Source organism: Monodelphis domestica, chromosome 2 (genome assembly GCF_027887165.1).
Source record: "Monodelphis domestica isolate mMonDom1 chromosome 2, mMonDom1.pri, whole genome shotgun sequence".
Lineage (NCBI taxonomy): Eukaryota > Metazoa > Chordata > Mammalia > Didelphimorphia > Didelphidae > Monodelphis > Monodelphis domestica.
Window position 1 is genome coordinate 121,398,164 of NC_077228.1, and position 25,486 is coordinate 121,423,649.

The following is a 25,486-nucleotide window of genomic DNA, read 5'->3' on the forward strand; positions in this document are numbered from 1 at the left end:
TTCTTAGAGTTCCTTGGAGCACTGAGCTAGGTCTCAGGGCTGGCCTGTGTCAGGGGCAGGACTTGTCCTCTAGGCCTTCCTGATCCCCATGCTGCCTCCCAGTAGCCAACAAATGTCTAGAAACCTCATATTTCCCATATATTGGTTAGAGAGAAGCAGCTTGGGTGTCGATTATTGCTGGGTCTCTCAGAATGGAGAAGGGGGTGTTATAAAGGAAATTATAAAATAAGGATCTGGTAGTTTTAAAAAGCTTTGGGTAAGACTGTACATGTTAAGTGAGAACAGGTATTGGAAGAGAGGTGGGATGACAGGCAGAGGAATTGGTTAAGGGAGAAGCAAAGCCCGTCATTTTAGTAAACATGAGAAAAAAAAAACAATCTGAGATGAAGGCATAATTTTTCAAATGAATTGATGTAAAATTTATTTTGCTTTTTCCCTCTTGGGAAAAAAATTGGGAAACTGCCATTTCAATATGGCAATAAGATTTCTGTCCCAAACATCCTCTCAAGTACTTTTAAAGCTCAAGGCCTTGGCCTTGAAGCTCATTCCAGGAATTCTGTTCTTCCTTTCAAAATTGTTTGCCTTGCATCTCACAGTGATCTCAAAGCTTTTTATGAACTCTTATGTGACATGACCTAGAGGGAAGGTTGGAACTTCTGAAACACATTCATCCTTTAGTCCATGATAAAGTGTTTGCTAAGTTGCTGATCCTAGCAGCAATGGGCTTCCTATTTAGGGAAGGGGAAGGAAAGTGTACAAAAACAGATCCTCTCTACTCGAAGGAGCTGTCAATCAAAACCATGTTTTAAGATGCAGAACACCCTTGTACTTCCATAATGACTCTTGGATTTTGGATATCACAAGAGGTCCCTTCATTTTCTAACTTAGAAGAAGTAGCTCAAACCTTAGAATATTCTTTAGAACACTGTTTGCATAGGGGAAGTTTGCACTGCCAACCTGATGGTGACAATTTCTACCCCCCCCCCAACATTTTGAGATGTGATTTACCATTGCTAAAGTTCTCAGTTACTTTACTCTGTTTCCTACTATCCAGCATGTCTCCAGGTTTCTTCACCCACATTTCTCCTGAGAGAATAAAGACTTATTTTGAATATTTGACTAACATAAGGCAAAATTAGGAAGACAGATCCACTGGAAAAGATAACTGTGTGATACATTCCAACACCAAATAGAAATAACTTGGGATTATCTGGGCTACTATTAACTTTCATGAGCATGAAGGTCAAGCAAGAATTCTGTATCTGTTTTTAGTCAAAGGTCTTCTATTCAAGGAGTAACCAAGGCTGTTGCATCTTAGTTTGTAATTTTAGTTGGTAATGATACACAAGGTAAGAAAAATAATATTGGAATATTATCTACTTTGCGAGGCTCTTAGGCTTCAGCATAGGCAGTATATAATTTCCTTGCAAGTTTTAAGTGAAGAAGAGTGCCCCAAAATGAGTAGTACACTGTTCTCACAACAGTTACATTTTGTTTTGTTTTGTTTTTTTCCTATCCAAGATATTAGCTAGATTTTGTTACTGTTATCCTGGCAATAGGCAAAGTAGAAATGTAATGCACAAGAGGGGCATAACATCTTGTGGATAGGAGATGAGATGTAACAAAAGCATTTATAAATGTTGCTTTTCGTTTATTTAACAGTTTATTATATATTTCTCTTCTCTCCCTTTTTTTCGTATTTTTCATTCTCTATCTTTTCTCCATTCTCTCTTTTGATTCTTTTTTAATTCATTTTCCTTCCTTCCTCCTTCCCTCTTTCCCTTCCTCACTTCCTATCTTTCTCCCTTCCTTCCTTCCCCCCCCCCATCCCTCCCTCCTTCCCTTCCTTCCTTCCTCCCTCCAAAATAGTGATTTCAGAGGTGTAAGGGACTCTTGGTAAGAAAGGTCCCTCCACTAGCATAGATCTACAATTGTTTTGTCATTTAAAAGGTTGCCTGGGGTGGGGCAGGGGCAGGGGTTTGGCTTTAAGAACTGGAATTACTTACCCAGAGTCATGTAACCACAATGAATCAGAGGCAGGACTTGAACCCAGGTATGACTCAGAGACTGAATATTCACTGTTCCATGCTGCCTCTTTTTAAAATTCTTTTTGAAATATCAATATTTTAAATGCCATGATTTAATGGCATATGGGTATTTATTTTGTCATCAGTCAAGTTGTATGTGCTACAGTGAAGACAAGTCTCCTGGCAAAAAAAAAAAGTCCCCCAATTTTCAGCCCTTGTGTCTGGTCATGAAGCATGGGCAAACTTCTTGGGTTAGTCTTGTCTTAGTATTTCCTGGTACAAAAGCACCTACTTTCTAGTTATGGAACAGGACAGATATCTGCGATTCTAAAGGTTCTTTGTACAAAAGGTATCTATATGTAGATTAGAGAAATGCCATATACCCAGATGAGGATGTCATTAGCTATACCCAAGAGAGCTTGGTTAACTGTTGGAGTAGTGTTACCAGATCAGATCTGAGGGAGACTAATCTGCCTGACTCAGAAAAGCAAAGGATGAATCCTGAACCAGTGAGGGACACCATAGGAACTGGGTATGACTAGAGAAAAGACCTTTGACTTTAATTGTATAAAGAACCCCAGAGTGAGGAAATATCCCCTACCCCTACCTGCTCTATAGTGCATAAGCTTAGAGGGCTGCCTAAAGGTTCAGTGACTTGCCTGTGGTCAAACAGCCAATATGTGTCAAGAGACAGAATTCAAACCTAAGACTTCTCCCTTTTGAGGCTTGATCTTTTATCATCTACACCATATTGCTTCTCATCAAATGGTTATGCAGGATGAAAAAAACAACAGTTTTTTTTTTCTATAATGTTATCTGTGCTGAAATTTGGGCCCAGGGCATTGATTTCTGAACCTGAAATCAGGAAGATCTGAGCACAAATTCTGTGTCAGATACTTACTAGCTGTATTATCTTAGACAAATCAGTTAACCTCTGTCTGCCTTAGTTTCTTCATCTGAAAAATGGAGATAATAAAAGCACACCTCTCACAGGGTGATTGTGAGGATAAAATGAGAAATCCATAAAGTATTGTATAAACATTAAAGTTCTCTATAAAGGCTAGCTAATTATTATTTTTTAATCTTCTAGAAGTAAAAAAGAAAATTCCCAATAGTGTAGAAAAACCACTTTATTAGGGAGTTTGATGGCCTGAGTTATATTTACATCTTTCCTACTAACTCTTTGTGGAGTGGACAAGTCATTTAGGGTCTCCAAATTTCAGCTTCTTCATATGTCAAATGAGAGAAGTTGGTGTGGATTTATAAATATTTTTATGAAAGTGGAACATCTCTCTAAGGGGCATATACCAAGAAGGAGGGAGCATTAAATCTAGCAAGAATGCTTCACCAAACACCAAAACAGTGAAACAAACCTACCTAATTCTTTAATGTTCAAGACCAAATTACTGATGAACATATTTAATACCACCAAATTTTAGCACAGCAGAATTTAGTCCATTTTTCAGAGTTTATTTTCCTGGGGTTTGACCTAAAATAATCACTTTATTCTCCACAGCTCTTATTTTTCTCTCTCTCCAAAGCCTGTTCTGGGGCAATGACAGTTATAATCAATATAAAAACTTGAGCTTTCAGTAAGATGAAAATGCTTGATTCCAAGTTGGAAACCCAGGCCATGTTCAGGTGATACTTCTGCCCTTGACTCATTTTGTTCTGTACCTAAAGAAGCCAGAGGTATCATTGTATCCTTCTGTGGATGCCTTTTCTCCATACCAGGAAAATTAAAACCAAAATGTAGTACGCCTTTTACATGGCATTTCAGTGTCTATTTATGTCATATCCTAACTTCACTCCAAGATAGGCTCTGAGTGTTTATGTGTTGTTGTTGTTGTTGTTTTATTACATTTCCTCTAAGGAGCTGTTTCTATTGAATCATGTCTAGTTGCTACCTACCACTGCTTCTGCGGGCTAGTTCTGTTACATTCAGCCTTAAAGCTGTTTAACCTCAAAGTTTGCCTGCCATTAGTACCACGTGTATCCTCAAGGTCTAGCGATTTAATTTGTTTGCTGTTTGGGATGATGGTCAAAATTTCTGACCCCTTAACTTTGTCTAAAAGAAGTCTTAGGGGGGCAGCTGGGTGGCTCAGTGGATTGAGAGCCAGGCCTAGAGATGAGAGGTCTTAGGTTCAAATCTAGCCTCAGACACTTCTGGGCAAGTCACTTGACCCCCATTGCCTAGCCCTTACCACTCTTCTGCCTTGGAGCCAATACACAGCATTGACTCTAAGACAAAAGGTGAGGGTTTAAAAATTTTTTTTAATTTAAAAAACAAATAAATAAATAAATAAATAAACAAACAAACAAACAAATAAATAAAAGAAGTCTTGGGGGCAACTAGATTGCACAGTGGATAGAGAGCCAGGCCTGGAGATGGGAGGTCCTGGGTTCAAATTTGGCCTCAGACACTTCCTAGCTGTGTGACCCTGGGCAAGTCATTTAACCCCTATTACCTAGCCCTTACCTTCTACACACTATTGATTCTAAGACAGAAGGTAAAGGTTTAAAAAAAGCTTGGAGTGACTGTACAAGTCATCAATGAGGGAGGCACAGCCACTCCTTTTCTTATTTCTTGACCCTGTGTCCCTTCTTGGTTTATGCTTCCTTCCATCCTTCCCCCTGACCCACATTAATATGACCTCACATGCACAGAAAATATTACAACGTGAGCAGCCTTCACTAGCTGAAACTTTTGATCCCATATACATGAGGGAGCTCAATCGGGATTTTGGCAAGAAGATTTGGTGCCCACCAGGTCAGCTCGAATAAAGATATTAAAAAAAAAAAGAGGCAAACATTCATGACAACTGCCTCAAAGCTTCTCCTGAGACGATTTAGCCCCTTCTCTTCTACTTATATTCTTATCTACATGCATGATGGCTCATTGCTTTTTGTTCCCACAATGAGACACCCAAGAATTCTACTTTATATTCAATTTGAAAGCAAAATCAATCGTGAACCAATCTTATCATTTTTAAAGTATGTTTATCCAGCTTTGTAGTAGGAACAAGCAGACTGTTTGAAGGCCACATACTTTTCGAACCTTAGTTGCAACACGTTGCCCCATTTTGAAACCATCTTTATCTAGCTGAGAAAACTAAAATCTATTTGACAAAGTGGTACTCTGACCAGTTTATCTTGCAATATGGCTTTAGCTCACTGAGTCTATTGATCTCCTTAAATTAATGTTTACAGAATGCTACTGAATTTTGCTCAACAGGACATTGTTCTTTTAAAGCTTGGCTTACAAAAAAAAAAAACAACCCACAATACTGTTTTTGCTGTGTGTTCCTTTGCTAATATCAGGGAAATTCTTCCTCCCCCCTCCCCATAACCCCCAAAGGTAGCCTTGAACTATTACTATATTAACTTCCTACAAATGTGTTTACTCTAAGGATATTAGTAATATAGTATATGACTTGAGCTGTAGCTCACAACTGGGATGATTCTAGACAGTTTTTCAAGCTGTCCTTATGGTTTTTAGAGTCCTTTAAATCTGAACAAACAAGCAACATGACAGTGAATTGAGTAACAGCATTGGAGTCAGGAAGGATCTGAGTTCAAGATCTGCCTCTGGCACATATTTGGTGTGTGACCACAAGTCACTTGATTTGGATAGTTTAAAAACCTTCCATGGTTCTTTATTGCCTCTGTAATTTAAAAAAAAATGACTACTGTCCCTAGGAAAAACTTTATACTTTTCAGATTGATATTTAAAACCCTTTCTAATCTGACTCCAACATCCCTTTCTAGGTTTGTGCATATTGCCACTCCTAGGTAAAATGTCAGATTTTTGAGACCAGGGGTTGATTTAATTTTCATCTTTAAATGCCCCACACCCAGAATGGTGTTTTGCTTAATAAATTCTAGTTGCATTGGATTGATCTGAATCTACATACTCTATATCGAGCCAAATTGGACTACTAGCATAGTCTCTAGCCACTGGACATTGCCCAAATTGTACCCATGTGAGAATGGACTTCTCCATAGAATCCCAGCTCGTGTACCATCTTCTACAGAAAGCCTTTTAGTTATCAGTCCTTACTCCCTTTGCCCCATTCTAAAAATGATCATTTATGTACTTATTCCATCTGAATTAATGGTAGATACTTAGATAATATTATGATCACTATTTTTTAGAATTATAAAGAATTTTATGAGAAACTGAGGCAGAGGCTCTGACTTGCAAAGGCTTATACCATTAATATCTGAGGATGTATTTGAATTTAAATAATATAGTTGCTGATCTACATTAACAGGAGTTTCCACACATGGACTTCTAACATAGATGAAATTATAGGTCTGAATTTTTTTAATTTTTTAAAGTTTTTAACATGACTTGTAACATCAGAACAAAAAGGACTTGAGCATAACACCCAGTTGTTGCTGCAGAATCTTCTTCATCATAGGTCATGATGCAGGGGGCACTTTGAAAGTATCTCCATTGCTGGTTTTGTGGTCCTAGTCTTTATAATCATAGGTGCAAGGGTGTAGGATTCCCAATAAAATTAAGATGCCATTCAGTTATGCTTGGAACCCTAAATAGAATGTTTCAGCCCTCAGCCATGGATCTGTGTGCCTCATACATGGGCTTGTTTCCAAAATAATTTCAAAACCTCACTTTCCCAGAGGAAGCACACGTGTTGACTTAGCATGATGTCCCATTCTGCTTTCGACAATTTAAGAAAGAGGGATTTGAGTCATAATGTTGAAATATAATCAAATTAAAACTTGTCACAGTTGGAGGAGCAACTTTGTTGCCTGAGCTTAAGCAAAGATGTCTTGGTAAATTCTCCCAGAGGATGCTCTTCCTTGATGTATAAGCAGAGTGAAAGATTTACCTGAAGTCAGAGATCTTTTTGATGTTTCAAAGTGGGATGCTAATAATAAGGATAATGTTGCTATCTTGTAGCCATCTAACACTTTATTCTTTCCCTCCAGTTATCATATTAGATCCTCATCTTATTCTTATAAATTGAAATAGGGAAATCATCCACATTTCACTTTGCATTGCATCCTATCCTGTTCCTTCTCTGAGTGACTCCACTTCTCACTGACTAGTGTACAGGATAAATGGAGACATGACCATCAAGGAAAGCCCTCAGTAGTGTTCACTTGTTCCCCAGTTTCATATCTCCATGGCTTCCCTTTTGTAAAGAGGACTTATGGGTATAGAGCTTTCTCTGTTTCCAGCAAAGGAATTCAGTGTGGGTAAAACAAGTTGGGCTACATGGAGGAGACTGGGGAGGGGGCACCCACAATGGAGAGGCCCAGCACTGACATATCTGTTCTTGCCTTTTCATCTGATAATCTCTATGTGGAGTTACTAAAGCATCTGAGTTTATCCATTTAAGTCCACTCTGTCTGTAATGTAAGTCCCTAGCTTGTGCCATTGCTGTCAGGAGATATGTCTCTCCTTGATCAATATTTACTTAACAAACAGCAGGGGTAGGAGAGTTTGTTTAGAGGAATCATGTGCACACCAGGGTGAATGAATGCTCGGTAAAGTGCTTCAACTGTTTTTTTTTCCTTTCCTAGGATTTTTTTTTTTGGAAGGTTCTTTTTTCCTCCCTTTTTTCTTTCTTTCTTTCTTTATTTTTTGTACTCTTCTAGAGACACTTAGAAATCATCTTCAGAGAATGACCTTGCTGTAGGATTAAACATATTGTTCATATCTTGGGACAGCTCATGACGCAAGTTAACTTTTGGAAAACTTAGTATGTTGTTCCTTTTAAAACTCTGGGCCAGGTTAAATATTTTGGACAAGGTCTTAGGAAGAGTTGCACTTTCAAGTGTTTTTGCCTTGATAACTTTGGGAGAAGGAGCTACAAGAGAGGAAATAAATGCAAATTAAGCTAGATTGCTTTGAGTTATTGAAGGTTGGCATAAGCAAGTTTCTTTCAATCCAGGCATTCCTGATCACACAGTTCTTTCAGAAAGAAGAAAGCTGTGTCTTCCCATGATTTTAGACCTTTTGGATAAAAGTAAAATGAAACATTATCTCTTTTCCTTTTCTTATATGAGAAATGGAGGGGACACTTGGCATTAAACTTTCCCCATCCTTTTAACTTTTCTTCTAAAACAATGGCTACTAGAGCCTAGAGTTAGAGCCTTCAGTGCAACTGACTTGGAGGCATCTGGGTCTAGTTGAAGGGATTTGTGTGTGTGTGTGTGTGTGTGTGTGTGTGTGTGTGTGTGTGTGTGTGTGTGTGTGTTAGGGTTGGGGGGGAAGGAGTTATTTATTTATTTGATTTTGTGAATCAGAGTTGTAAAAGCCATCTGAAATATTCATGCAGAATTGTCTGGGCAGCCCGTTTCTGTTTTATTTACTGCACAGTAGAACAGCCACAGCGGATTAGTTCTACAATACCCATAACAAAGGCACAACAGCTGATGCATGTGATGTGAGGAGGTGACAAAACAGTTAAACTATGCTGCTGGCTACAGGCAAGCAGTCAGCAGATGCAGACAAAAGGGTTTGTGACAAGAATAACTCTCTCTCCAAGGCGAGCAGTGAAGAGTATCCAAAATACCAATACCCTTTTCTCCTTGACATTGTCTTCTTACAGTCAGCGTTTTATTGCCCTTTTATAGTAAAAAAATTTAAAAGAAAGAAAAGAAAAGAAAGAGGGGGAAAGGAAAGAAAAAGAAACTCACACCTAAACTAAATCTCCAAATATCTGCTGGAAATTGACTTCTTTCTTCACACAGCCACGCCGGCCTCTGAGGGTTTGTGTCCTCTTCACTTTTCCACTTAAAGTTGAGTTAAAAGAAAAACAAAATGAAAAACTACTGAGAAGTTTAAAAGAGGAACTGGAGAGTAAATCAGCCCTGGTGAGGACTGATGAGGTGAAACGTACTAATCAAATGATTTAACTTTTCGTATTCAGGGTAGTGGGAGAGCTCTGGGTAGGATTTGTTCTTCCACTCAATAATCTCATGGATGAAATGAGGCCAGTGGGCCAGTTTTTAAAAATGGTCAAGAATTGGGAGAAGATGGAGAGAAGGGCTGGGGGTGGGGCCACAGTGGCAGGAGATAGTTGGGCAGGGCACAAGATTTCAGTCTTCTGTGAGGGGCCCATGAATGAGCTTTTTTTTTCAGAAGTGTGAAAAATCAGCTTCTCTATCTCTAGAAAATAGGAGAGGCTGTCTTCTTTTTAACCTTTGTAATTCTCCTTCTATTCTCTGTGACATTCATTCAGCTGCCAAGTGCGTTTGGCAAGGTTTGGGCTAGTAAGCGCACTTCCAGTGACCGCTAACCTTGGTATGTCCTGACACTTATGATGAGTATCTGCAGGACACAGAAGGCAGGCAGCCTGCTCTGTCAGGCTTTTATTATGTACTGCAGAGGCTGGGGACAGCCAGTTTAATAAAACAAATCATCCTTGAAGGTAAAGCAACTGGGAAGAGGAGGAGGAGGAGGAGGAGGAGGAGGAGGAGGAGGAGGAGGAGGAGGAAGGGGATGGGGGAAAGAAATAAGTGTCATTGCCACCCAGTCCAAAAAAAAACAAACACCATCCACCCAACAAACTATGAGCAATGCAGTGGCTGGCTGAACATACTTGAAACAGTATAAATTCTTCTTGCCCAGCCCCTGCCCCCAACACCTCTCTGCCTTCACCTCTTTCCTACTCCCCACCCCCTTCTCCTTGCCCTTCTCTTAGCCTCATTTATAGTACAGGAACAACAAGCATACTCAACTTGTAATGGAAATTAATAGGTACCAGTGGCTGCTCCCAAACCCCATTAGAGGTCTTCTCATTCCCACCTTCTTCCAAATAACTTGGCAAGAAGGGACAAGCTCAGTTGCAGCTTGGGTTCATTCATTTGGGACTCTTCCATTCTCCTTTGTTTTAGAACCCCAGGTGAAGAAGGGATCTGCAGCATCTTAAAACTCCCTACCCCATCCCTACCCCCACCCCCAACCTTGAGAAGCCTTTTCTTTTCCCATCTGGCATGTGAAAGCAAAGCTATGGCATGACTCTTCTGAAACAGTAGAGTGGGGTCAGGTTTGCCTCTCCCTGTGCCCCTTCCGCCCCCCTCCAGTGAGTTCACATTGTCTTACATTGGGGTCATTTGATTGACTCCTGCCACCTGATGCTGAGAAGATACTCAGGAGTTCATTCTGCAGATAGTTGAGTTCTATTAAAAGAAACCCAGACAACGGCTTACTTGTCACCAGGGGATTTTCTGCAGACGTTGATTAGTGATGTGAAAGCCATTAGGTGTAGAAAGGTACAGAAAAGCATAGACGGAGTCGATAGTATGAGCCTAAATGATGGTCCAACCACCCCTATCCTCCCTAGCATAATCATAAAAAAGTCCCCCTTGCCCTTTTTTAGTTGTAAGGAGGAATAGATACCAGGGAAAAAGCATTTCCCCCAACCCTTTTTCACAAGACTAACTAGGCAGTATTCTATTATCTGGGAAAGAATATATTGGCTTCCTCGGAAAAGCAAAAACATTCAATGTATGGCAGAATTCAGTATAAGGCTTTCCTTGATCTCCATTCAAGAGAGTATAGTTGAAGTACCAGAAGAACCTTGTTATCTGACCTCTATGGTGATCCCATGGAGTCTATTCCAAGGTCATCTAGCATTAGTGAGAAGTGACTAATCTATTCATTTATTAACTCAAGTATTCATCACCCCCACCACCACTACCAGTGACCCAATAACCAAAGCAACTGCAGATCCAGCCATGTTTATTAATGAGTTTCAAGCCTTCTTGGGGATTTTCTCATAGTACTGCAAAGTAGCGATGCCACTCTGAGGTCAAAATGGCACTCATTGAATTCTCAGGGCAAATAGTGTGGTTTAGTGGAAAGGATACTGGATAGGATATCAGTAAAGCTGGGTTCCAGCCTTGGCACTGCTACTGACCAGATGTTTGACCTTTGACAAGTTATGAACCCCCTGGGTCTCAGTTTCTTTCTTTTTTTTTTTTTATAAAATGGAGGAGTTGAACTAGATGATCCCCAAATATTCTTTTCATTTTTAAAAGTTCTGTTTCTTTTATCTTTGTGATCAGCTTTCATTTAATAAGCACCTAGAAAGTGCTAACTAAACACAATATAAGATCTATCTAGATATTTCCATCAGTCAAATATTTATTATCAATAATTATGGGTTTTTAAAGTAATATTCAATAACTAAATATTATGTTTTATAAAGTTTTATTAATAATAATTAAAGTAAAAGGAAGAACCTGAATAGTCATGTGAAAAAAAAAAGACTGTGGGAGGAGTTACAGTCAGTTAAATACCAATAAAGTAATCTCACCAATGTGAAGACACAGGAGAGAGTATAGGGAATTTTTGGAAATACTAAGGACTTCTGGGGAATTAAGTCAAAGGCTCAAAATCTCCATTTATACATACCCCGCTGTGATCCTATGGGGAGACCAGTCTCCCCCAAAATATCATGGAAACATAATCAACTTAAAAATTGCAATAATTTGTGGATAAAAGGGGAAAAAAAGAACAAAACCAATGATTACTAGGCTGAGTGCATTTGTTTTGTATGTATACTCTTATGCCAAGGGGACTGCCCCCTAACTGGCTTTTTGTCAATGCACCTAGTAATCAGGGGGTTGTTCTTTTCCCTTTTATCCCCAGATTACTGTAAGTAAAAGTTGATTATGTTAAGTGATCAAATTGGGGAAACTATCCCCCAATTGATCATCAGTGGGGAATGTATAATTGAAAATCTGTTACCCTAAAAAAAACAAACTACATTTCCCAGGAACCCACCGACTTCCTGTTATTATGTACTTCCTATAGAGAAGAAATATTAGGCAAGGATGAGGAGGGTCCCTCTCTCTTTGGCTTGCAGTGAGCATGGTGGCAGTGGTAAGAGCAGGGTTTTTAAATCAGCCATGGGCATGTGGTCTTTATTTTGTATCCTCTTTATTCTTTGATTTCTAATGATCATTAATAAATTTAAAACATAATATTTTTATTTGAGACTAATTTTATTTTTACATTTTATTCCAATAATAATTATCACATCTATATAATGCTTTAAAATGTGTGAAATGTTATAAATACATGATCACCTTTGACCCTCTCAACAACACTATGAGCCAATTCCCCATTACAAATGGGGCAACTGAGACTCAGTGATTTTGACTTGTAAAGCAGGATTTGAACTTAGATCTTCATGACTCCTACTCCAGCAGAGTATGATTATATCACACATCATACTGCTTCTTAAGCCTCTCATAGCTGTCACAGATATATTCTCCATAGAATTATTAGATTTAGTCCCTGCCTTCAAGTTGCTTATAATCTCTTGGTAAAGCAGAACATAATATAAATAACATAAGTTAAGTGGCAATACAAGAATTATATGGCAATTTAAGACATCAGTATAACAGATGTCATAAGGCAGTATCTGATTAATTACCAAATTAATCCATAAACAATATGGGATACAACCCACTAATACCCATTAAATAACATGGATGAGAAGAGTAGGGAATAGGAGACCATTATTAGCACCCAGAGGAATAATTAACTTTAATTGTTTCCAAGAATTACACTCCCCTCTACCAGCCCTGACCTTTTTCTGCATTTATCCTCTCTACCACCAATACTCTTTCTTCCTCCCCTCCCTCCCTCCCCCCTCCCCCCCTTCTCTCTCAAACTAGATAATGCCCTCTTCCATCTATTTTCATCCTTTGATTCTCCTCCTTTCACCCCTCAACATCCTCTGTAGAGCTTGGAGTAGTAAAGAATGACTTCCAAGTTGGGGAATGAGTCCTGTAACCTCTGGAGAGGCAATGTGATATGACAAAGAACATTGAGGTATCAGTCAAAAGACCTGGGTTTGCATCCTGACTCTCTTCCACTTTTTAGCCAAATGACCGTAAGGAAGGACCTTCACCTCTCTGAGTGAATATCAGTTTTCTCCTCTGACAAATGGGGATGAGGGTATTTATCTTACTTAACTTGCAGGTCTATGGTGAGGTTTACATGAAATAGGTATATAAAATATTGTACCAAATGTCAACTGGAAACGTAAGCTTTTCTTATTGCCATCATTATCTGGGTTTTATCTACAGCAGCTGCCCTTACTATTCACCTAGTTATGCCACTGGCACCCCTTCCTTCAAGCCTCAGCGCTGCTTTCCTGTAATACTTCTCCAAAGCTAAGGATCAAGGATCTGAATTCCTCTGTTGCCAGTGACTGGTATCACCATCCTTCTTAAAATGTTTATTTTAATAAATGCCTTTGGTTATGGTTTTGTAACATTTGGCTAACAGCTCCCAAACCAAGCAGTTATAGGAGATAGTTGCACAGTCTAACTGTTCTCCAGCCAGATTCCTCCTCTCAATAAAGCCTATTTGATAAAATGTGAAGATTATCTGTGGGGAGAGGGTGGAGGGGTGGGGAGAGGGAGGAAAGAAGGGATGCTCTCCAAATGACAGTTAAATGGTTTTTGTAATCATTAAAAAGTGAACAGGAAGGCCTAACTCTCCTCTAGCCCCCTCCCTCCTCACCAGCATACATGTGCTCATAGTAGATAGAAGAAAACCGGGCAACTTTGTGGAGCACCACCTACTGGGAACAGCAGATTGGAGGGAGGGGGAGGAAATGGGAGGGAAGTCACCAAAGGATTTTAGCCTATGTAGGCCCTTAGAAAATATTTAATACAGCTGTTACATTTTATAGATGAGAAAACTGAGGCCCAAAGAGAGAGCATGAAAGGGTTTAGAATCTACCTTCTCACTCTAAGTCCAATGGGCTCTCTGCTATGCCTAGTGGATATAGATGGAGAGCTGGAATATTGCAGTCGAGAGTACCACTTCAGGGCAAACTCGTTAATTCATTAAAAGGAAGCCCACAAGCATACTATATTGTGTTTATTGGTCCAGAGGTTCACTTCACCCAAAATCTGGTCAGGTCATTCTGGCAGCAGTGTTGCACAAAGAACATTGCAATGCTAAAGAGACAGGGCACCAGGATTCTAATCTTGGATCTTCTAACTTGCTACATGGTCTTGGGAAATTTACTTAATCTCTCTGAGTTTCAATCTCCTTATCTGCTGATAGAGAGTTAGCACCTGGAGTATAGGGACCATTTTTTTTTTCTTTGTGTCCCCCCCACCCTCATGCTTAGCAGAGTCCCTGGCACATAGCAAGGGTTTAATAAATTCTTATTGATTTGTTTAACTAATTCTAAGGTTCCTTTTGTGTCTGACCTGGGGGCAGGGTCCTACTTCTCAAGATTGTCATCACTGTATTTTTTTTCCTAAAGAAAAAGTAAATCATTTTGGGAAGCTCATAAATCATTTTACCTCTAAAACTAAGCCAAATTTAACTGGGGTAACAGGGATGTTTAGCACTTGTTCCTACATCCTTATAGTCATGGCAAATGTTGGTTGTAGATAAAGAAAGGAAGGAATATTTTTAAAAAATTAAATGCCTTTTCTTTACATTAACTTTCTATATGTCCAAACCAGAAGAAAATGTTTCAATCCCTATATGTATCTATATCTGTCTATCTTTTTTTCCTATCTCTCTCTCTCCACACACACACACACACACACACACACACACACACACACACACACATTATGCTCACATACCTACCTAGTCTTTATTTATTTCTATATTTGTATCCATGGAATGTAAAAATCAAACATTGCTCTTTTTTCCTTAATACAAATGGACTCGACTAAAGGAAATCCACTAGTTATTCATTTATACTTCCAGAAAAAAAATAATTTAAAGTAATGATCCTTTCAGTGATACCCTATCTTGTGGCAAGATACCTCCTTTCCTCTTCCCCCCCCCCCACTCCCTTTTATCTTAAGGAATTAACAAAGGATACTAAACAAACATATCAACAGCCACTAACTTTCCTGACCAGGACTATTAAATAAGAAGGTAAACAAACAAATAAGAAAGATAACACCAAGGAATCAGCACACACACACACACACACACACACACACACACACACACACACATCTCCTTGGAAGGAACAGATGAAAGCCCGGGGGGCTTAAAAGAGAATAGTTATCTTGAGATAGAGATGGGAGTCATAAACTAAGCTTAAAAGAGTAGGCAAACCAAAGGCTCATTAGTCCATAGGACGTCTCCTCATGAGGATCCAACTCCATGGAAAAGATGATTTAAAATGACCAATATAACATGTTTTAAAATCATGCAAATTTTATTAGGATGGTTGTGAAGTCTCAAATGTTATGACAGATCACTGTCAAGTCTTATCAAACTGGAAAATATCAGAATTGGGGGAATTTAAGGGGAAAAAAACAAACAAACATCTGTCGTCCAAGGGAAAGTCAACATGATGGCATAAGGTTTTAGTCAGATGACCTGAATTCAAATCCTGATTCAGTTATTTTTCTACTGGTGTGACCTCAGGCAAATCTGTTGATTCCCCTCATCTACAAAATGAAGGAACTGGTCAAGATGACTTGTTAGTCCCCTCTATGTTCTTATGTTCTACTGTGATATTTTAGGTTCCTACATATTTTATGATTTACTTTAAATATACTTGTTTTATCTGATGTTTTTGTTAATTAATTTTATAATGTTAATTAATTTATTTATGATTATTATAATTATAAATAATTAATTTAAAAATTGTTGTTTTTATCTATTTTTGAGCCCAAATGTTTTTTCTATGTAAAAACAGCTGGATTTTAAGATGGGAATAACTGGAGAAATGGGATTCAGTTTTTAGAAATTCCCTGTTAAAACTTTTATGCAGGATCATAGCCATGGCAGGTCGGAGTGATATTCTTCTCTTCCCCACCCCCATCCCTAAACAACCTCTCTAGAACTCAGGAGTTTGTTGTTTCAGTAGACAGAACTCAGTATTTTCCTTGTAGGATTCTATCGCTAAAACTCCACTGAGCTGCCCATTCTGTGTTCCTATGCTACTATATATAACAGCTTTACATAAGAGAATACAAGACTGCCATTTTTAGAAAATGCAGGTGCCATATAAGCCTCTTTCTGAAAGAAAGAACTTAGCTCAGTTTCCTTTGAAGAACTGGAGACTTGAAACTGAAAACTTTATTAATGCCATTGTCTCCTTGTATCAGCAGGTTCCAGAGAGATTCCTGGAAGTCGCACAGATCACATTACGAGAGTTTTTCAATGCCATTATCGCGGGCAAAGATGTTGATCCTTCCTGGAAGAAGGCCATATACAAGGTCATCTGCAAGCTGGATAGTGAAGTCCCTGAGATTTTCAAATCCCCGAACTGCCTACAAGAGCTTCTTCATGAATAGAGATTTTCAACAACTCTTTCTGAATGTATGAAAAGTAGCAGTCCCCTTTGGATGCCCAAGTTATGTGTATCTAAATTTTGATTTCATATACATGTATATGAGAGGCATAGATATGTTTATGAAATCAGCTGGTAATTCTGCCTCCTCCTCATGAACTCTTTTTTTTCTTTTGTGTTGTTCTGTTGCAAGGGGATACTGAATTGTCCTTCTGCCTTCAGTTTACTTTTTGCCCAAGGCCCTTAACATTTGGAGACTTAAATGGGGTTCATTTTCAGGGAGAAGAATTTTGAAGTGGGTAAAGCCTGTCTTAGCAAGGTAGGGCATCATATATGTGATGCCTCTGTCAGATGCATGGCTTGCTACTAAGTGGCATTTTGGCCGAGGGAAACCAGCATCATGGCACACTACTATAGACAATGAAGTTTCCTCTTGTTTTTACTGCTAAAAAGGTCTGAAGTTCTATGGAATCACTATATAAGCTTAGTTTTATTTTATTTAGCTAATTTTGTTGCTTTTGCTTTCATCTCTAAAAACAGCAAATGACATTTTTAGCAGCTCATTGCCTAAAGTGATACCCCCCAGAAGACCAGATTTCAGAACAAAACAAAACAACAAAAAGCTATCAACCTTTTTCCTAATAAGAATGATGACTACCCTTCCCCTTCCCCTACCCCCCAGAATTAATGATTTAAATGCCACTTTCTTATTGAGGCAAACCAATTCTGCACAAGATTGGTCCTTTCAGGTTGAGACTGGCGTCTCATGCATGATGGTCTAGCCACTTCTCTCATTTTACAGTATGGTCCTTTTGTTTAAAGAAAAACAAAAACAAAAACAACATATTTCATTCTCCACAAAGTAAAACCTAAATCTTTTATATTATCCTCATCTTGCTTCAGATATTAAAAGGCACACAAGTTTCAAACTTACTCTTTGCTCAACTTTGCTTAAAGTTGTATCAAAAAGACAACTCTTTCCACTGGATATTTAAGTTGCCCCCAAATATAATTTTCTGAATTACTTTTATATAGGAAGAGGAAAATCATCCCATCTTGGACTTTTAATTCTCGTTATGCTGAAAGCTTTTTAATAGCAGTTAAATTTGCTTGGACTTCATCTTGTCAGAGGAACACATATAAGACTGACCCTTCCCCCCCCCCCAAAAAAAAGATTATTCTTCAAATTGACAAACATTTATTAAGCACCTACTATGTGACAAAATAAGTCAGAAATAATCCCCCACTGTCTTGTTGGATATGCAAAGTGATGACAACCTGAGTTTTTCCTTGCTTTTCTGTGCAGCTTTTAAAAATGAATGATGTGCTACCAGTCTCTTCTAACGCAGAAGCTAGTGTTGACCAAAATATGAGTAGAGTGAGTGTACAGTATAGGAAAGTTTGGGATTAGCCTAAGTGACACTATTTCAACATAATATAAGAAAGCTAGCTGCTAGTTCTTTGTGCTTTCTTCAATGGTTCTCCTTTTTTTGATTTTCAAAATTTCAAGTGTATACTGTCCAATATTTACTTTGGAAAAAAAAACACATCTGATGGCATTTATATTTCTTTTTTTTTTTTCTGATTTTCTGAACAGATGCAGTAAGAATTTATTGTTCACTAGTGTTTTCTATCCCCTCCCCTTCCATCCGGTAATTTGGTTAAAAATAATTATGATTCATTAACAAATCTGGTATTTAAATCATAAGGATCATAAATATGGCATTTCCTTGACTTTTTTTTCTATTTCAAAATTGCATTTGACTTTGGAGAGTGAAAGTTTACCCATGTGACTAAAGAGCTGACCTGATCACTGCAATTTCACTTCATTTATAAATACTGCTGATAGACAGAAATGTATGAAAGCAATTATTGTCAGCACAAAGCCTTAAAAACCTGCTGACTTCAAATTAAACAGTCCAATCCTATGATGCCCTGTCATTATTCCCAAGCACAGGCAGGATCCCTGCCGTATGTATAGACAATGAAAACGACAACATGGGATGGAATGCCAACGGTTTCAAAATTAATCGAACGCAAAACACTTCTTATCCAACTTACTTTCTTAGAGGATGGGCACATCAACAGGGATATGTCTCCCCCCCCCCCCCTTAAAAACAAAATGGTATAGTTTGGCTACTGTAGCATTTAGTTTGTCTACCATCCAATCTACACCAAGTAAAGAGACGATTAACAGGTGGTAGTCCCCTCTTTGGGGAATTGCTACCCACAGGAGAAGGTGATCTGCAAGGTTCAAATTAGGATCAAGTCAGTCTTTGGCTGTTAAAATGTCACTGGTGTGTTGTTATAATAATACTGGACTGCCACTGACAATGGGAAAAGGCAAAGCCATACTTTATTCAAACTCTGTGGACTGCTATGTACTTTCTTGATCTGGAATGGATCTGATCCTTCAGTTATGATGAACTGATTTTTAAATTACAATTACCCTTCCTCCCACCCACACTCTCCACCCTTCCCCTCCATCTGATTCAATTAAGTGAACTGAGCAAGACTGTAGGCTCATACCTAGACACTGTCACATCTATCTCATGAGAGTAATAGACTCTTTAACTTCTCTGAGGCATAGAAATGATTTCAGAGTAGAATTTGAATCTGAAGGAAATATTTCATTGCTTGATTCTGTAAAGAGTACTCCTTCATTTTGCTATTGGGGGAAGGGGGGGGGGTTCCCCACCCAGTGCAGCCATATTCTCTTATGCCTCAAAGCATTGAAAATAACAAAAATCTGGGTGATAAAACTCTTATTTAACTGAAAGTACAAATCACACCATCTTTTAGATGGTAGGACAACTCTCCCTAAATTAAATTTAAGTAGGTCGGAGAAGGCTAATTATTTTCTTCGATTGGGGAAGAGTTTAGACAAGAAAAGAGTTTAAAGTCCATGTTGAAATAACCATATTGCCATTCGTTTTCTGCTAATTCTGATTTCTTTCTGCATACACACTTGAGGTTATAGTCTGTGCCTAGACCTTAAATGCACCAGCGGAAGGATTGAAAAAAAAAATCCTTCAAAATACCAGTTTTTTTCCCACAAGTACAATTGTTCTTGTGCCTTCTGTGGCTTTCAATTTCATCTTTTAGACTTTATTTCCAATTATTACAGCTGCAATAAACACTAGATTTTTTTTCTGGCTGTTTGACATAATGTTGATAGCTATGCATATTTTGTGTCTTTTTAAAAAAAAAACAAAGCGGGAGACTACGTTTTTGAAGAAGAGAATTTTTAGAACAGTTTGATAATGCAAATTATTTTTTTCCTCAATTGTTTGAGCAGCATTCAAGTTTTGAAAATTCTTGTAGAAGCCAATTTTTTGTAACTGTGGTGCAAATCTTGTGTTTTCTTAGCCTAAAGAAAAGTAGTATAGAAGCAATATTTCATATGATGTGCTATATATGTGTATGCACCAGTATACATGTATATAAACACATACAGAATCTTATCTATATATATATATATGCGTGTGAAGTGAAAAGCTTACCTTTTTCCTATCTAGATTTAAGATCCTATTTTAGACATCTGTTATGTTTTGTGAAAAGAATGTTCTATTTGCAACTGCAAAACATTTAATTCTTACTGTATCTCTGGATGTTTAATGAGAACGTTTCACATTAAATGGTAAAACAAGTGGACTATGTTAGAATGTAGGCATTATTTAAGGAAATGTTCACCCATATATATATTCCTGAGGTTTGCTTTGTGCCTCTGAGTATTATTTAATTAAAAGTGTTTTCAGTTTGCAGAATCTTTGTTACTGTACCAGGGATGTGGGTGAATATCTTTGAAAAAAAATACAAAAACATAAAAATAAAAAATAAAACAAAACAAAACCAAGAGGGGAACTTTTATAAAGCAATGTAAATATTTAACCTTATGGCTGTTCTTGCATAAGACATAAGATTTTAATAACGACATTCTCAAAACATCTGTTGGATTTATTAGGAACACTTCAATAACTGTATAGATAGTTGAAAGCATTCTTCAAAATCCAGCCTCTCTACTTTTAAAAGATAACAGTCTCTTTCATCAGATGTCAAGGACAAGGGTGATACAGTTTCTGTAAAAATTACAGAATTTTTTTCTATGTACATGAAGTTATTTAATAAGTAAAAAATAAATTCCTTTCCATAGGTTAATGTTAAGATATAAAGGTGAAGATATTTGTGGCTTTAAAACTAGGATTTTCACCAGCAGCATTGACAAATTTGTAAAATGAAGAGTGGTTTACAGCTCCCCCAGAATAAACATTGTACATGAGAAGTTAGAGCAAAAATGATTTGCCATGTGTATTATAGAGTATTCATTGGTGTGACTAGTGCAAATGTTTCCTTCTGGTACCAACCCTGTGTTTGAATATTCCAAGAGGCATTGTTTTCAAAAAAGCTCCCCTTAAAAGAATGTAACTGGTTTATATGAGTAAGCAGTTACTGTATTGCACTTAAATGTTATGTTGAAGGAAATGCAATTTTGTTTTCTGTAGAACTGTTGGTTGTAAACCATCTATAAACTGAAGCTCAGAAAGGCTCATTCAGAGCTGGGATTAAAAACTGGTCTTTTTAGCCTTTGGGTCTTCTTAGAAACACTCTTTGGGTGGGATCTGGTGGCACTTGAACTCTTAAGAGTCTTTTTACCTGAGCTACCATTCCCTTTCCCAAATCTGACATCCAGTAAAATTCAGTCTGTCCAAGAGGGAGAAAGAAGCGACCAGGAGACACATACATCTTGGGCTAGCCCTCTTCTTAGAGGAGGATTTATTTGTTCTGTATTTGGGAAAAACACAGATCCTCTCCACAGCAGGGGGAGGGGGGGAAGCCATTTAGAAGTGCTTTTGAGGTGGCCCCTACCAGAAGTCAGAGTGAGGGAAAAACGTATTGAGTTGGACTGAATGCTACCTAGAAGAATCAAAGGTTAAAGTTCACACTGGTATCATCCCAGCCATTACTCATTTGTATATAGTTACAAAGCGTGACAAGACACTGCCTTTATATTATTTAGCAATATGTTGTAAATAGCATTAAGCTCTTTTTTTTGTAATAAAGACCCTTTAATTTGAAAATAGTACAATAACTGAAACTGATAAAGTCAATTTTTGAGTTTTTTTTAGCTAGAGGCAATTTCAACTGTGGAATTTTTGTTGTTGTTGTTGTCTATTGTTCTAAAGACTTTGCATAATTTATTGGTTTAATTTATCCTAATTTATTTGATGAAGGTGTACAATTTTGTATTACCAAGGATGTACTGTAATATTAATTGATGATATGATAAAAAAAACAATGAGAGTCCCTGTCCATATTAAATAAAATTTTAAAAGGTGCAGTAGACAATTGATTTTAAAGTCAAAGTGAACATTTTAGTTTGGCAGCTACTAAATTTTAAAACAGGAAAAAAAAAGATGTTGTTTGGGGGTAGGGTGGGAATGGGGTTTTATTTTGTGTGTTTTAAGCTTTTGTATACTCTCCAAACTTTGACCTTTTTGCTTTGTACCACTTAAAGGATACAGTAGTTCAATTGCCTTGTGTGCCTTCCATCTTCTCTTAAACTGAATGTATGTGCAGTATATATGCAAGCTTGTGCAAAATAAAATATAAATTACAAGCTCATTGATGTGCTTTGGATTTTTTCTTCAACTATCTTATAGGGGATTGAGTATGGGGCTAAAGTCCACCCAAGACAACAGATTTTATGCAGTTAGATTGTCAGTTAGAGTGTTTATCCCCTGACATTCTAGATGTCACAACCTGGCCTCAAACACTGATGATTCGAATGCCTTTTGTTACCTGGGCAGTTTGATTCATCCAGATTTCAGGGTTTCCAGGTAACCTCCTATTGCCACAAGATTGATTCCAAGGACAAATTTACCTTTGTTTATCCTTTATGAGGAAGAACACAAAACCAGGTTGGGTCAAACTGCTGTTTTAATTTTCTCCCCAGTGTTGCTAATTCCAGATGATTCAGCAGAAGACGTAACTATGACCACATTTCACCCACTTGCTAAAATCATAGAATAAAAGAAGGCAGCCTAGGGTAGTAGGCATGGTAGAATGGAAAAGGCAGTAGGCTTGAGAGACAAAAGCCTCAAATTCAGCTCTGACACTTTTGAGATATATGACCTTGGCCAAGTCATTTATTTCATCTCAGCCTTAGTTTTTTCATCTGTAAAATTAGGCTGGTTGAGCATGCACTGCCTCTCTCATAGTATCATAATAAGAAAATAGCTTGGAAACCTTCACAGAGTAATAGAAACATTAGCTATTCTTTTATAAACTGGTCTGTGAGGGAAATGAATACTTTTGTGACTTCTATTCTGGCAAATTTAAAGACTAAAGATTTACTCCTGGCTTTTATAAATGGTTTTGGGGTAGTTTCCTCTAGCCAACTTCCCAGAGTTGTAGCATCCATGGTACGGCTTTAGAAAACCTGCCTCTCACACTTTCAGAAAAACTTGGAAAGACTTGTATGAACTGATACAAAGTGAAGTGAGCAGAACCAGGGTAAGATTATATACACCAAACAGCCATATTGTACAATAATCAATTGTGAATGATAGCTATTCTCATCAAGACAATGATCTAAATAAGTTAGAAAGACTAATAATGAAAAATGCTATTTGCCTCCAGAGAAAGAAATGGAATCTGAATGCAGATAGAAATGTATTTTTTTGGGTCCATGTTTTCTTCCACAACATGACTAAAATATTTAAATATGTTTTGCATGACTATACAAGTATAACTTTATCAAATCATTTGACTTCTCAATGAAGGAGGAGAAAAAGGAGGGAGGGAATTTGGAATGCAAAATTTTTCAAAATGAATTACATGTAATTGTAAAATAAAATAATTGAAAAAAGCTGCCTTTCCTTCTGATTGCCATTTTGGAGAAAGCTGGTGGTATAGAGAGCAGGACCTGAAAATCAGGAAGGTTCGAGTTCATATCTGACCTCTTTCTCAACTGTAAAATAGAGATAATAATAGTATATCTCCCTCAAACATATTTGTAAAAGGCCCTTAGTGCAGTACCTGGTATATAGTAGGTGCTATATAAATGCTTATTCCCTTCTCTTTCATTTCCTCTTGTTTAACATAAACCTCATTCTTAAATTGGCAGCCAGAGGAATGAGCAGTAACTGTAGAACTTGAGATAGAAGTAATCTTAGAGATCAAACTGTTCATTATAATTATTTCACGGACAAAGAAACCCAGGCTCAGAGAAGGTCCTTATTTAAGGTTACACAAATAGAATGTGGAAACATCAAGATTCAAACTTTAGTCCTTAGCTCTATTGTTCTTGCCATTAAGCTATTATCTCAATTCTCCCCTTTAGACTTCAGTTTCTTCATCTCTAAAATGCAAAAGTTGTATTAAATGATATTTATTATCTCTACTAGATATAAATTCTATTACTGGCTCGCAGCCATATAGGCTCAAGCCTTAGACCCTGGACCCAAAATTTAATGATTTTTCCTCTTCACCATTTTCTTCCTCTAGGAAACTCATTATTTTATAAACCTCATCAAATTAAATTCAACACCGAAGCATCTATTAGGCACCGACTATAAGTAAAGCAGTGTGCTGGCCATTTCAGAGGATAGGAAGTTTAACTACATCATAGTTCCTGTCCTCATAGAGTTTCTGATGTAGCAAGAACGTGACACCAACACAGGCAATTTTATTACAAAATAATTTATGATAAATATATTGGAAAGTTGCTAATGAGGTATATAGTCCTATGCCTTACTAAAGACAGGATCAATGCTAATCTCTTGGATCTTAGTCATTTCTTCCTCTGCCTAAATGCTAAATGTTTTACGTTTTAGCCATATCTTCCTCTTGACAGATGGTACCTGAAAATCAGTGGGAGAGTTTATTAAGTGACCTGGTAATATGTTCATTTCTATCCCTTTGTTTCAAGGGCAGTCGCTTAAGTTGCAGGTCTATGAGCTGTATCCCTTCCAAAATACTCGAAATGAGAGGGAAATGAGAGGCCCATACCTGTGTGGATCCTTACTTGCCACACAAAGGCTGCTGAGAATATGTGAGCGCCTTTCCCTAATGCCACCTATGATCTATTTCGAATTGGCACAAGTAATCTTCCATCCATTCTGAATCATGAAAGATGTTTGTTTCAAGAGAACATAATGTATTTAAATATTGAGTTTATGAAAACTGTGGTGGTGATTTTTTTTCAAATTAGACCCTAGATTTATACAGAAAATTATTTGATTATCTTAAGCTGAGGAAATATTTAACCCCTTATTCCTTAATGTTCTTCAAGTAAAAGCTAGATGCCCAGGCATCAGGTTTTCTACAGAGGGGAACCTTGGTCAGATACAGATCAGATTACATGGCTATTGGAGTACCTTCCAGATCGAATATTCTATGAGACTATGATTAGTCATTAAATTTTTTTTGTTAATTTTGAATTTGCTAAGCATCAATAAACATTTTCATATGCAAGGAATAGAAGTGTATTGAATATGAAACTATGAAACCATTACATGTAGCATTTTAAAAGTCTGTACTAAAGTCAGCATCTTCATTCCTAAAGCTGTCTGCTTGTTTGTGTAGCTAGGTGATATAGTGGATTATGTCAGTAAGATATGAGTTTTAATTCTACCTCATACGCTTATTAACTGTACAATCCTTGACACATCATGTAACCACTTTCAACCTTAGTTTCTTCATCTGTAAAATGGGCACAATTTTAGCACCTATCACATAGTATGGTTTATCAAAAGAGGTAATGGTAAAAACACTTTGCAAATCATAAAGTGCTATATAAAACTAATAAGTTCCTAATTACTACTATGTCCCCTAATCCTTCCCTTGTTCTATGCATTTTAAATGCTACCTTAAAGCTCTTTTATTGGCAATACTTTCATGAGGCCACTGCCTTTAAAACACACACACACACACACATACACACAATTCCTAAAACCTGTCTTGGTAACAAGTTGCATAATTAGGAAAACAGATGCACATTGTGGCACGTCCAAAAATGTTAAAAGAAAAGGAAAATGTATCAATTCATTTGTCTTGATCATACTTATTTCTTAGAAGGAAGGGAGAACTTTTAATAAAGGACAGGGGGATTAGATGGGAGATGGGAGAGTATGGGTTAGTGATAGCAATGCAGAAAAAAAGTGAAGAGGGAAGGGAAGA

General features: G+C 37.5%; 1 protein-coding gene across 10 annotated transcripts in view; it reads left to right on the plus strand.

The window, feature by feature from the left end:
* The window catches only part of PROX1 (prospero homeobox 1), a 60,149-nt gene extending 38,221 nt beyond the window's left edge, over positions 1–21,928 (plus strand). For 5 of the 10 annotated variants that reach the window (XM_007481380.2, XM_007481383.2, XM_007481381.2 and 2 more), the window contains one exon: positions 16,122–21,928. In XM_007481380.2, the coding sequence (XP_007481442.1) occupies positions 16,122–16,310 (189 nt within the window). In that variant the 3' untranslated portion in view covers positions 16,311–21,928. The remainder of the gene's footprint in view (positions 1–16,121) is intronic. The other 5 variants (XM_007481382.2, XM_056815915.1, XM_056815914.1 and 2 more) reach the window with 2 other exon arrangements.
* The last annotated feature ends 3,558 nt before the right edge of the window (positions 21,929–25,486 follow it).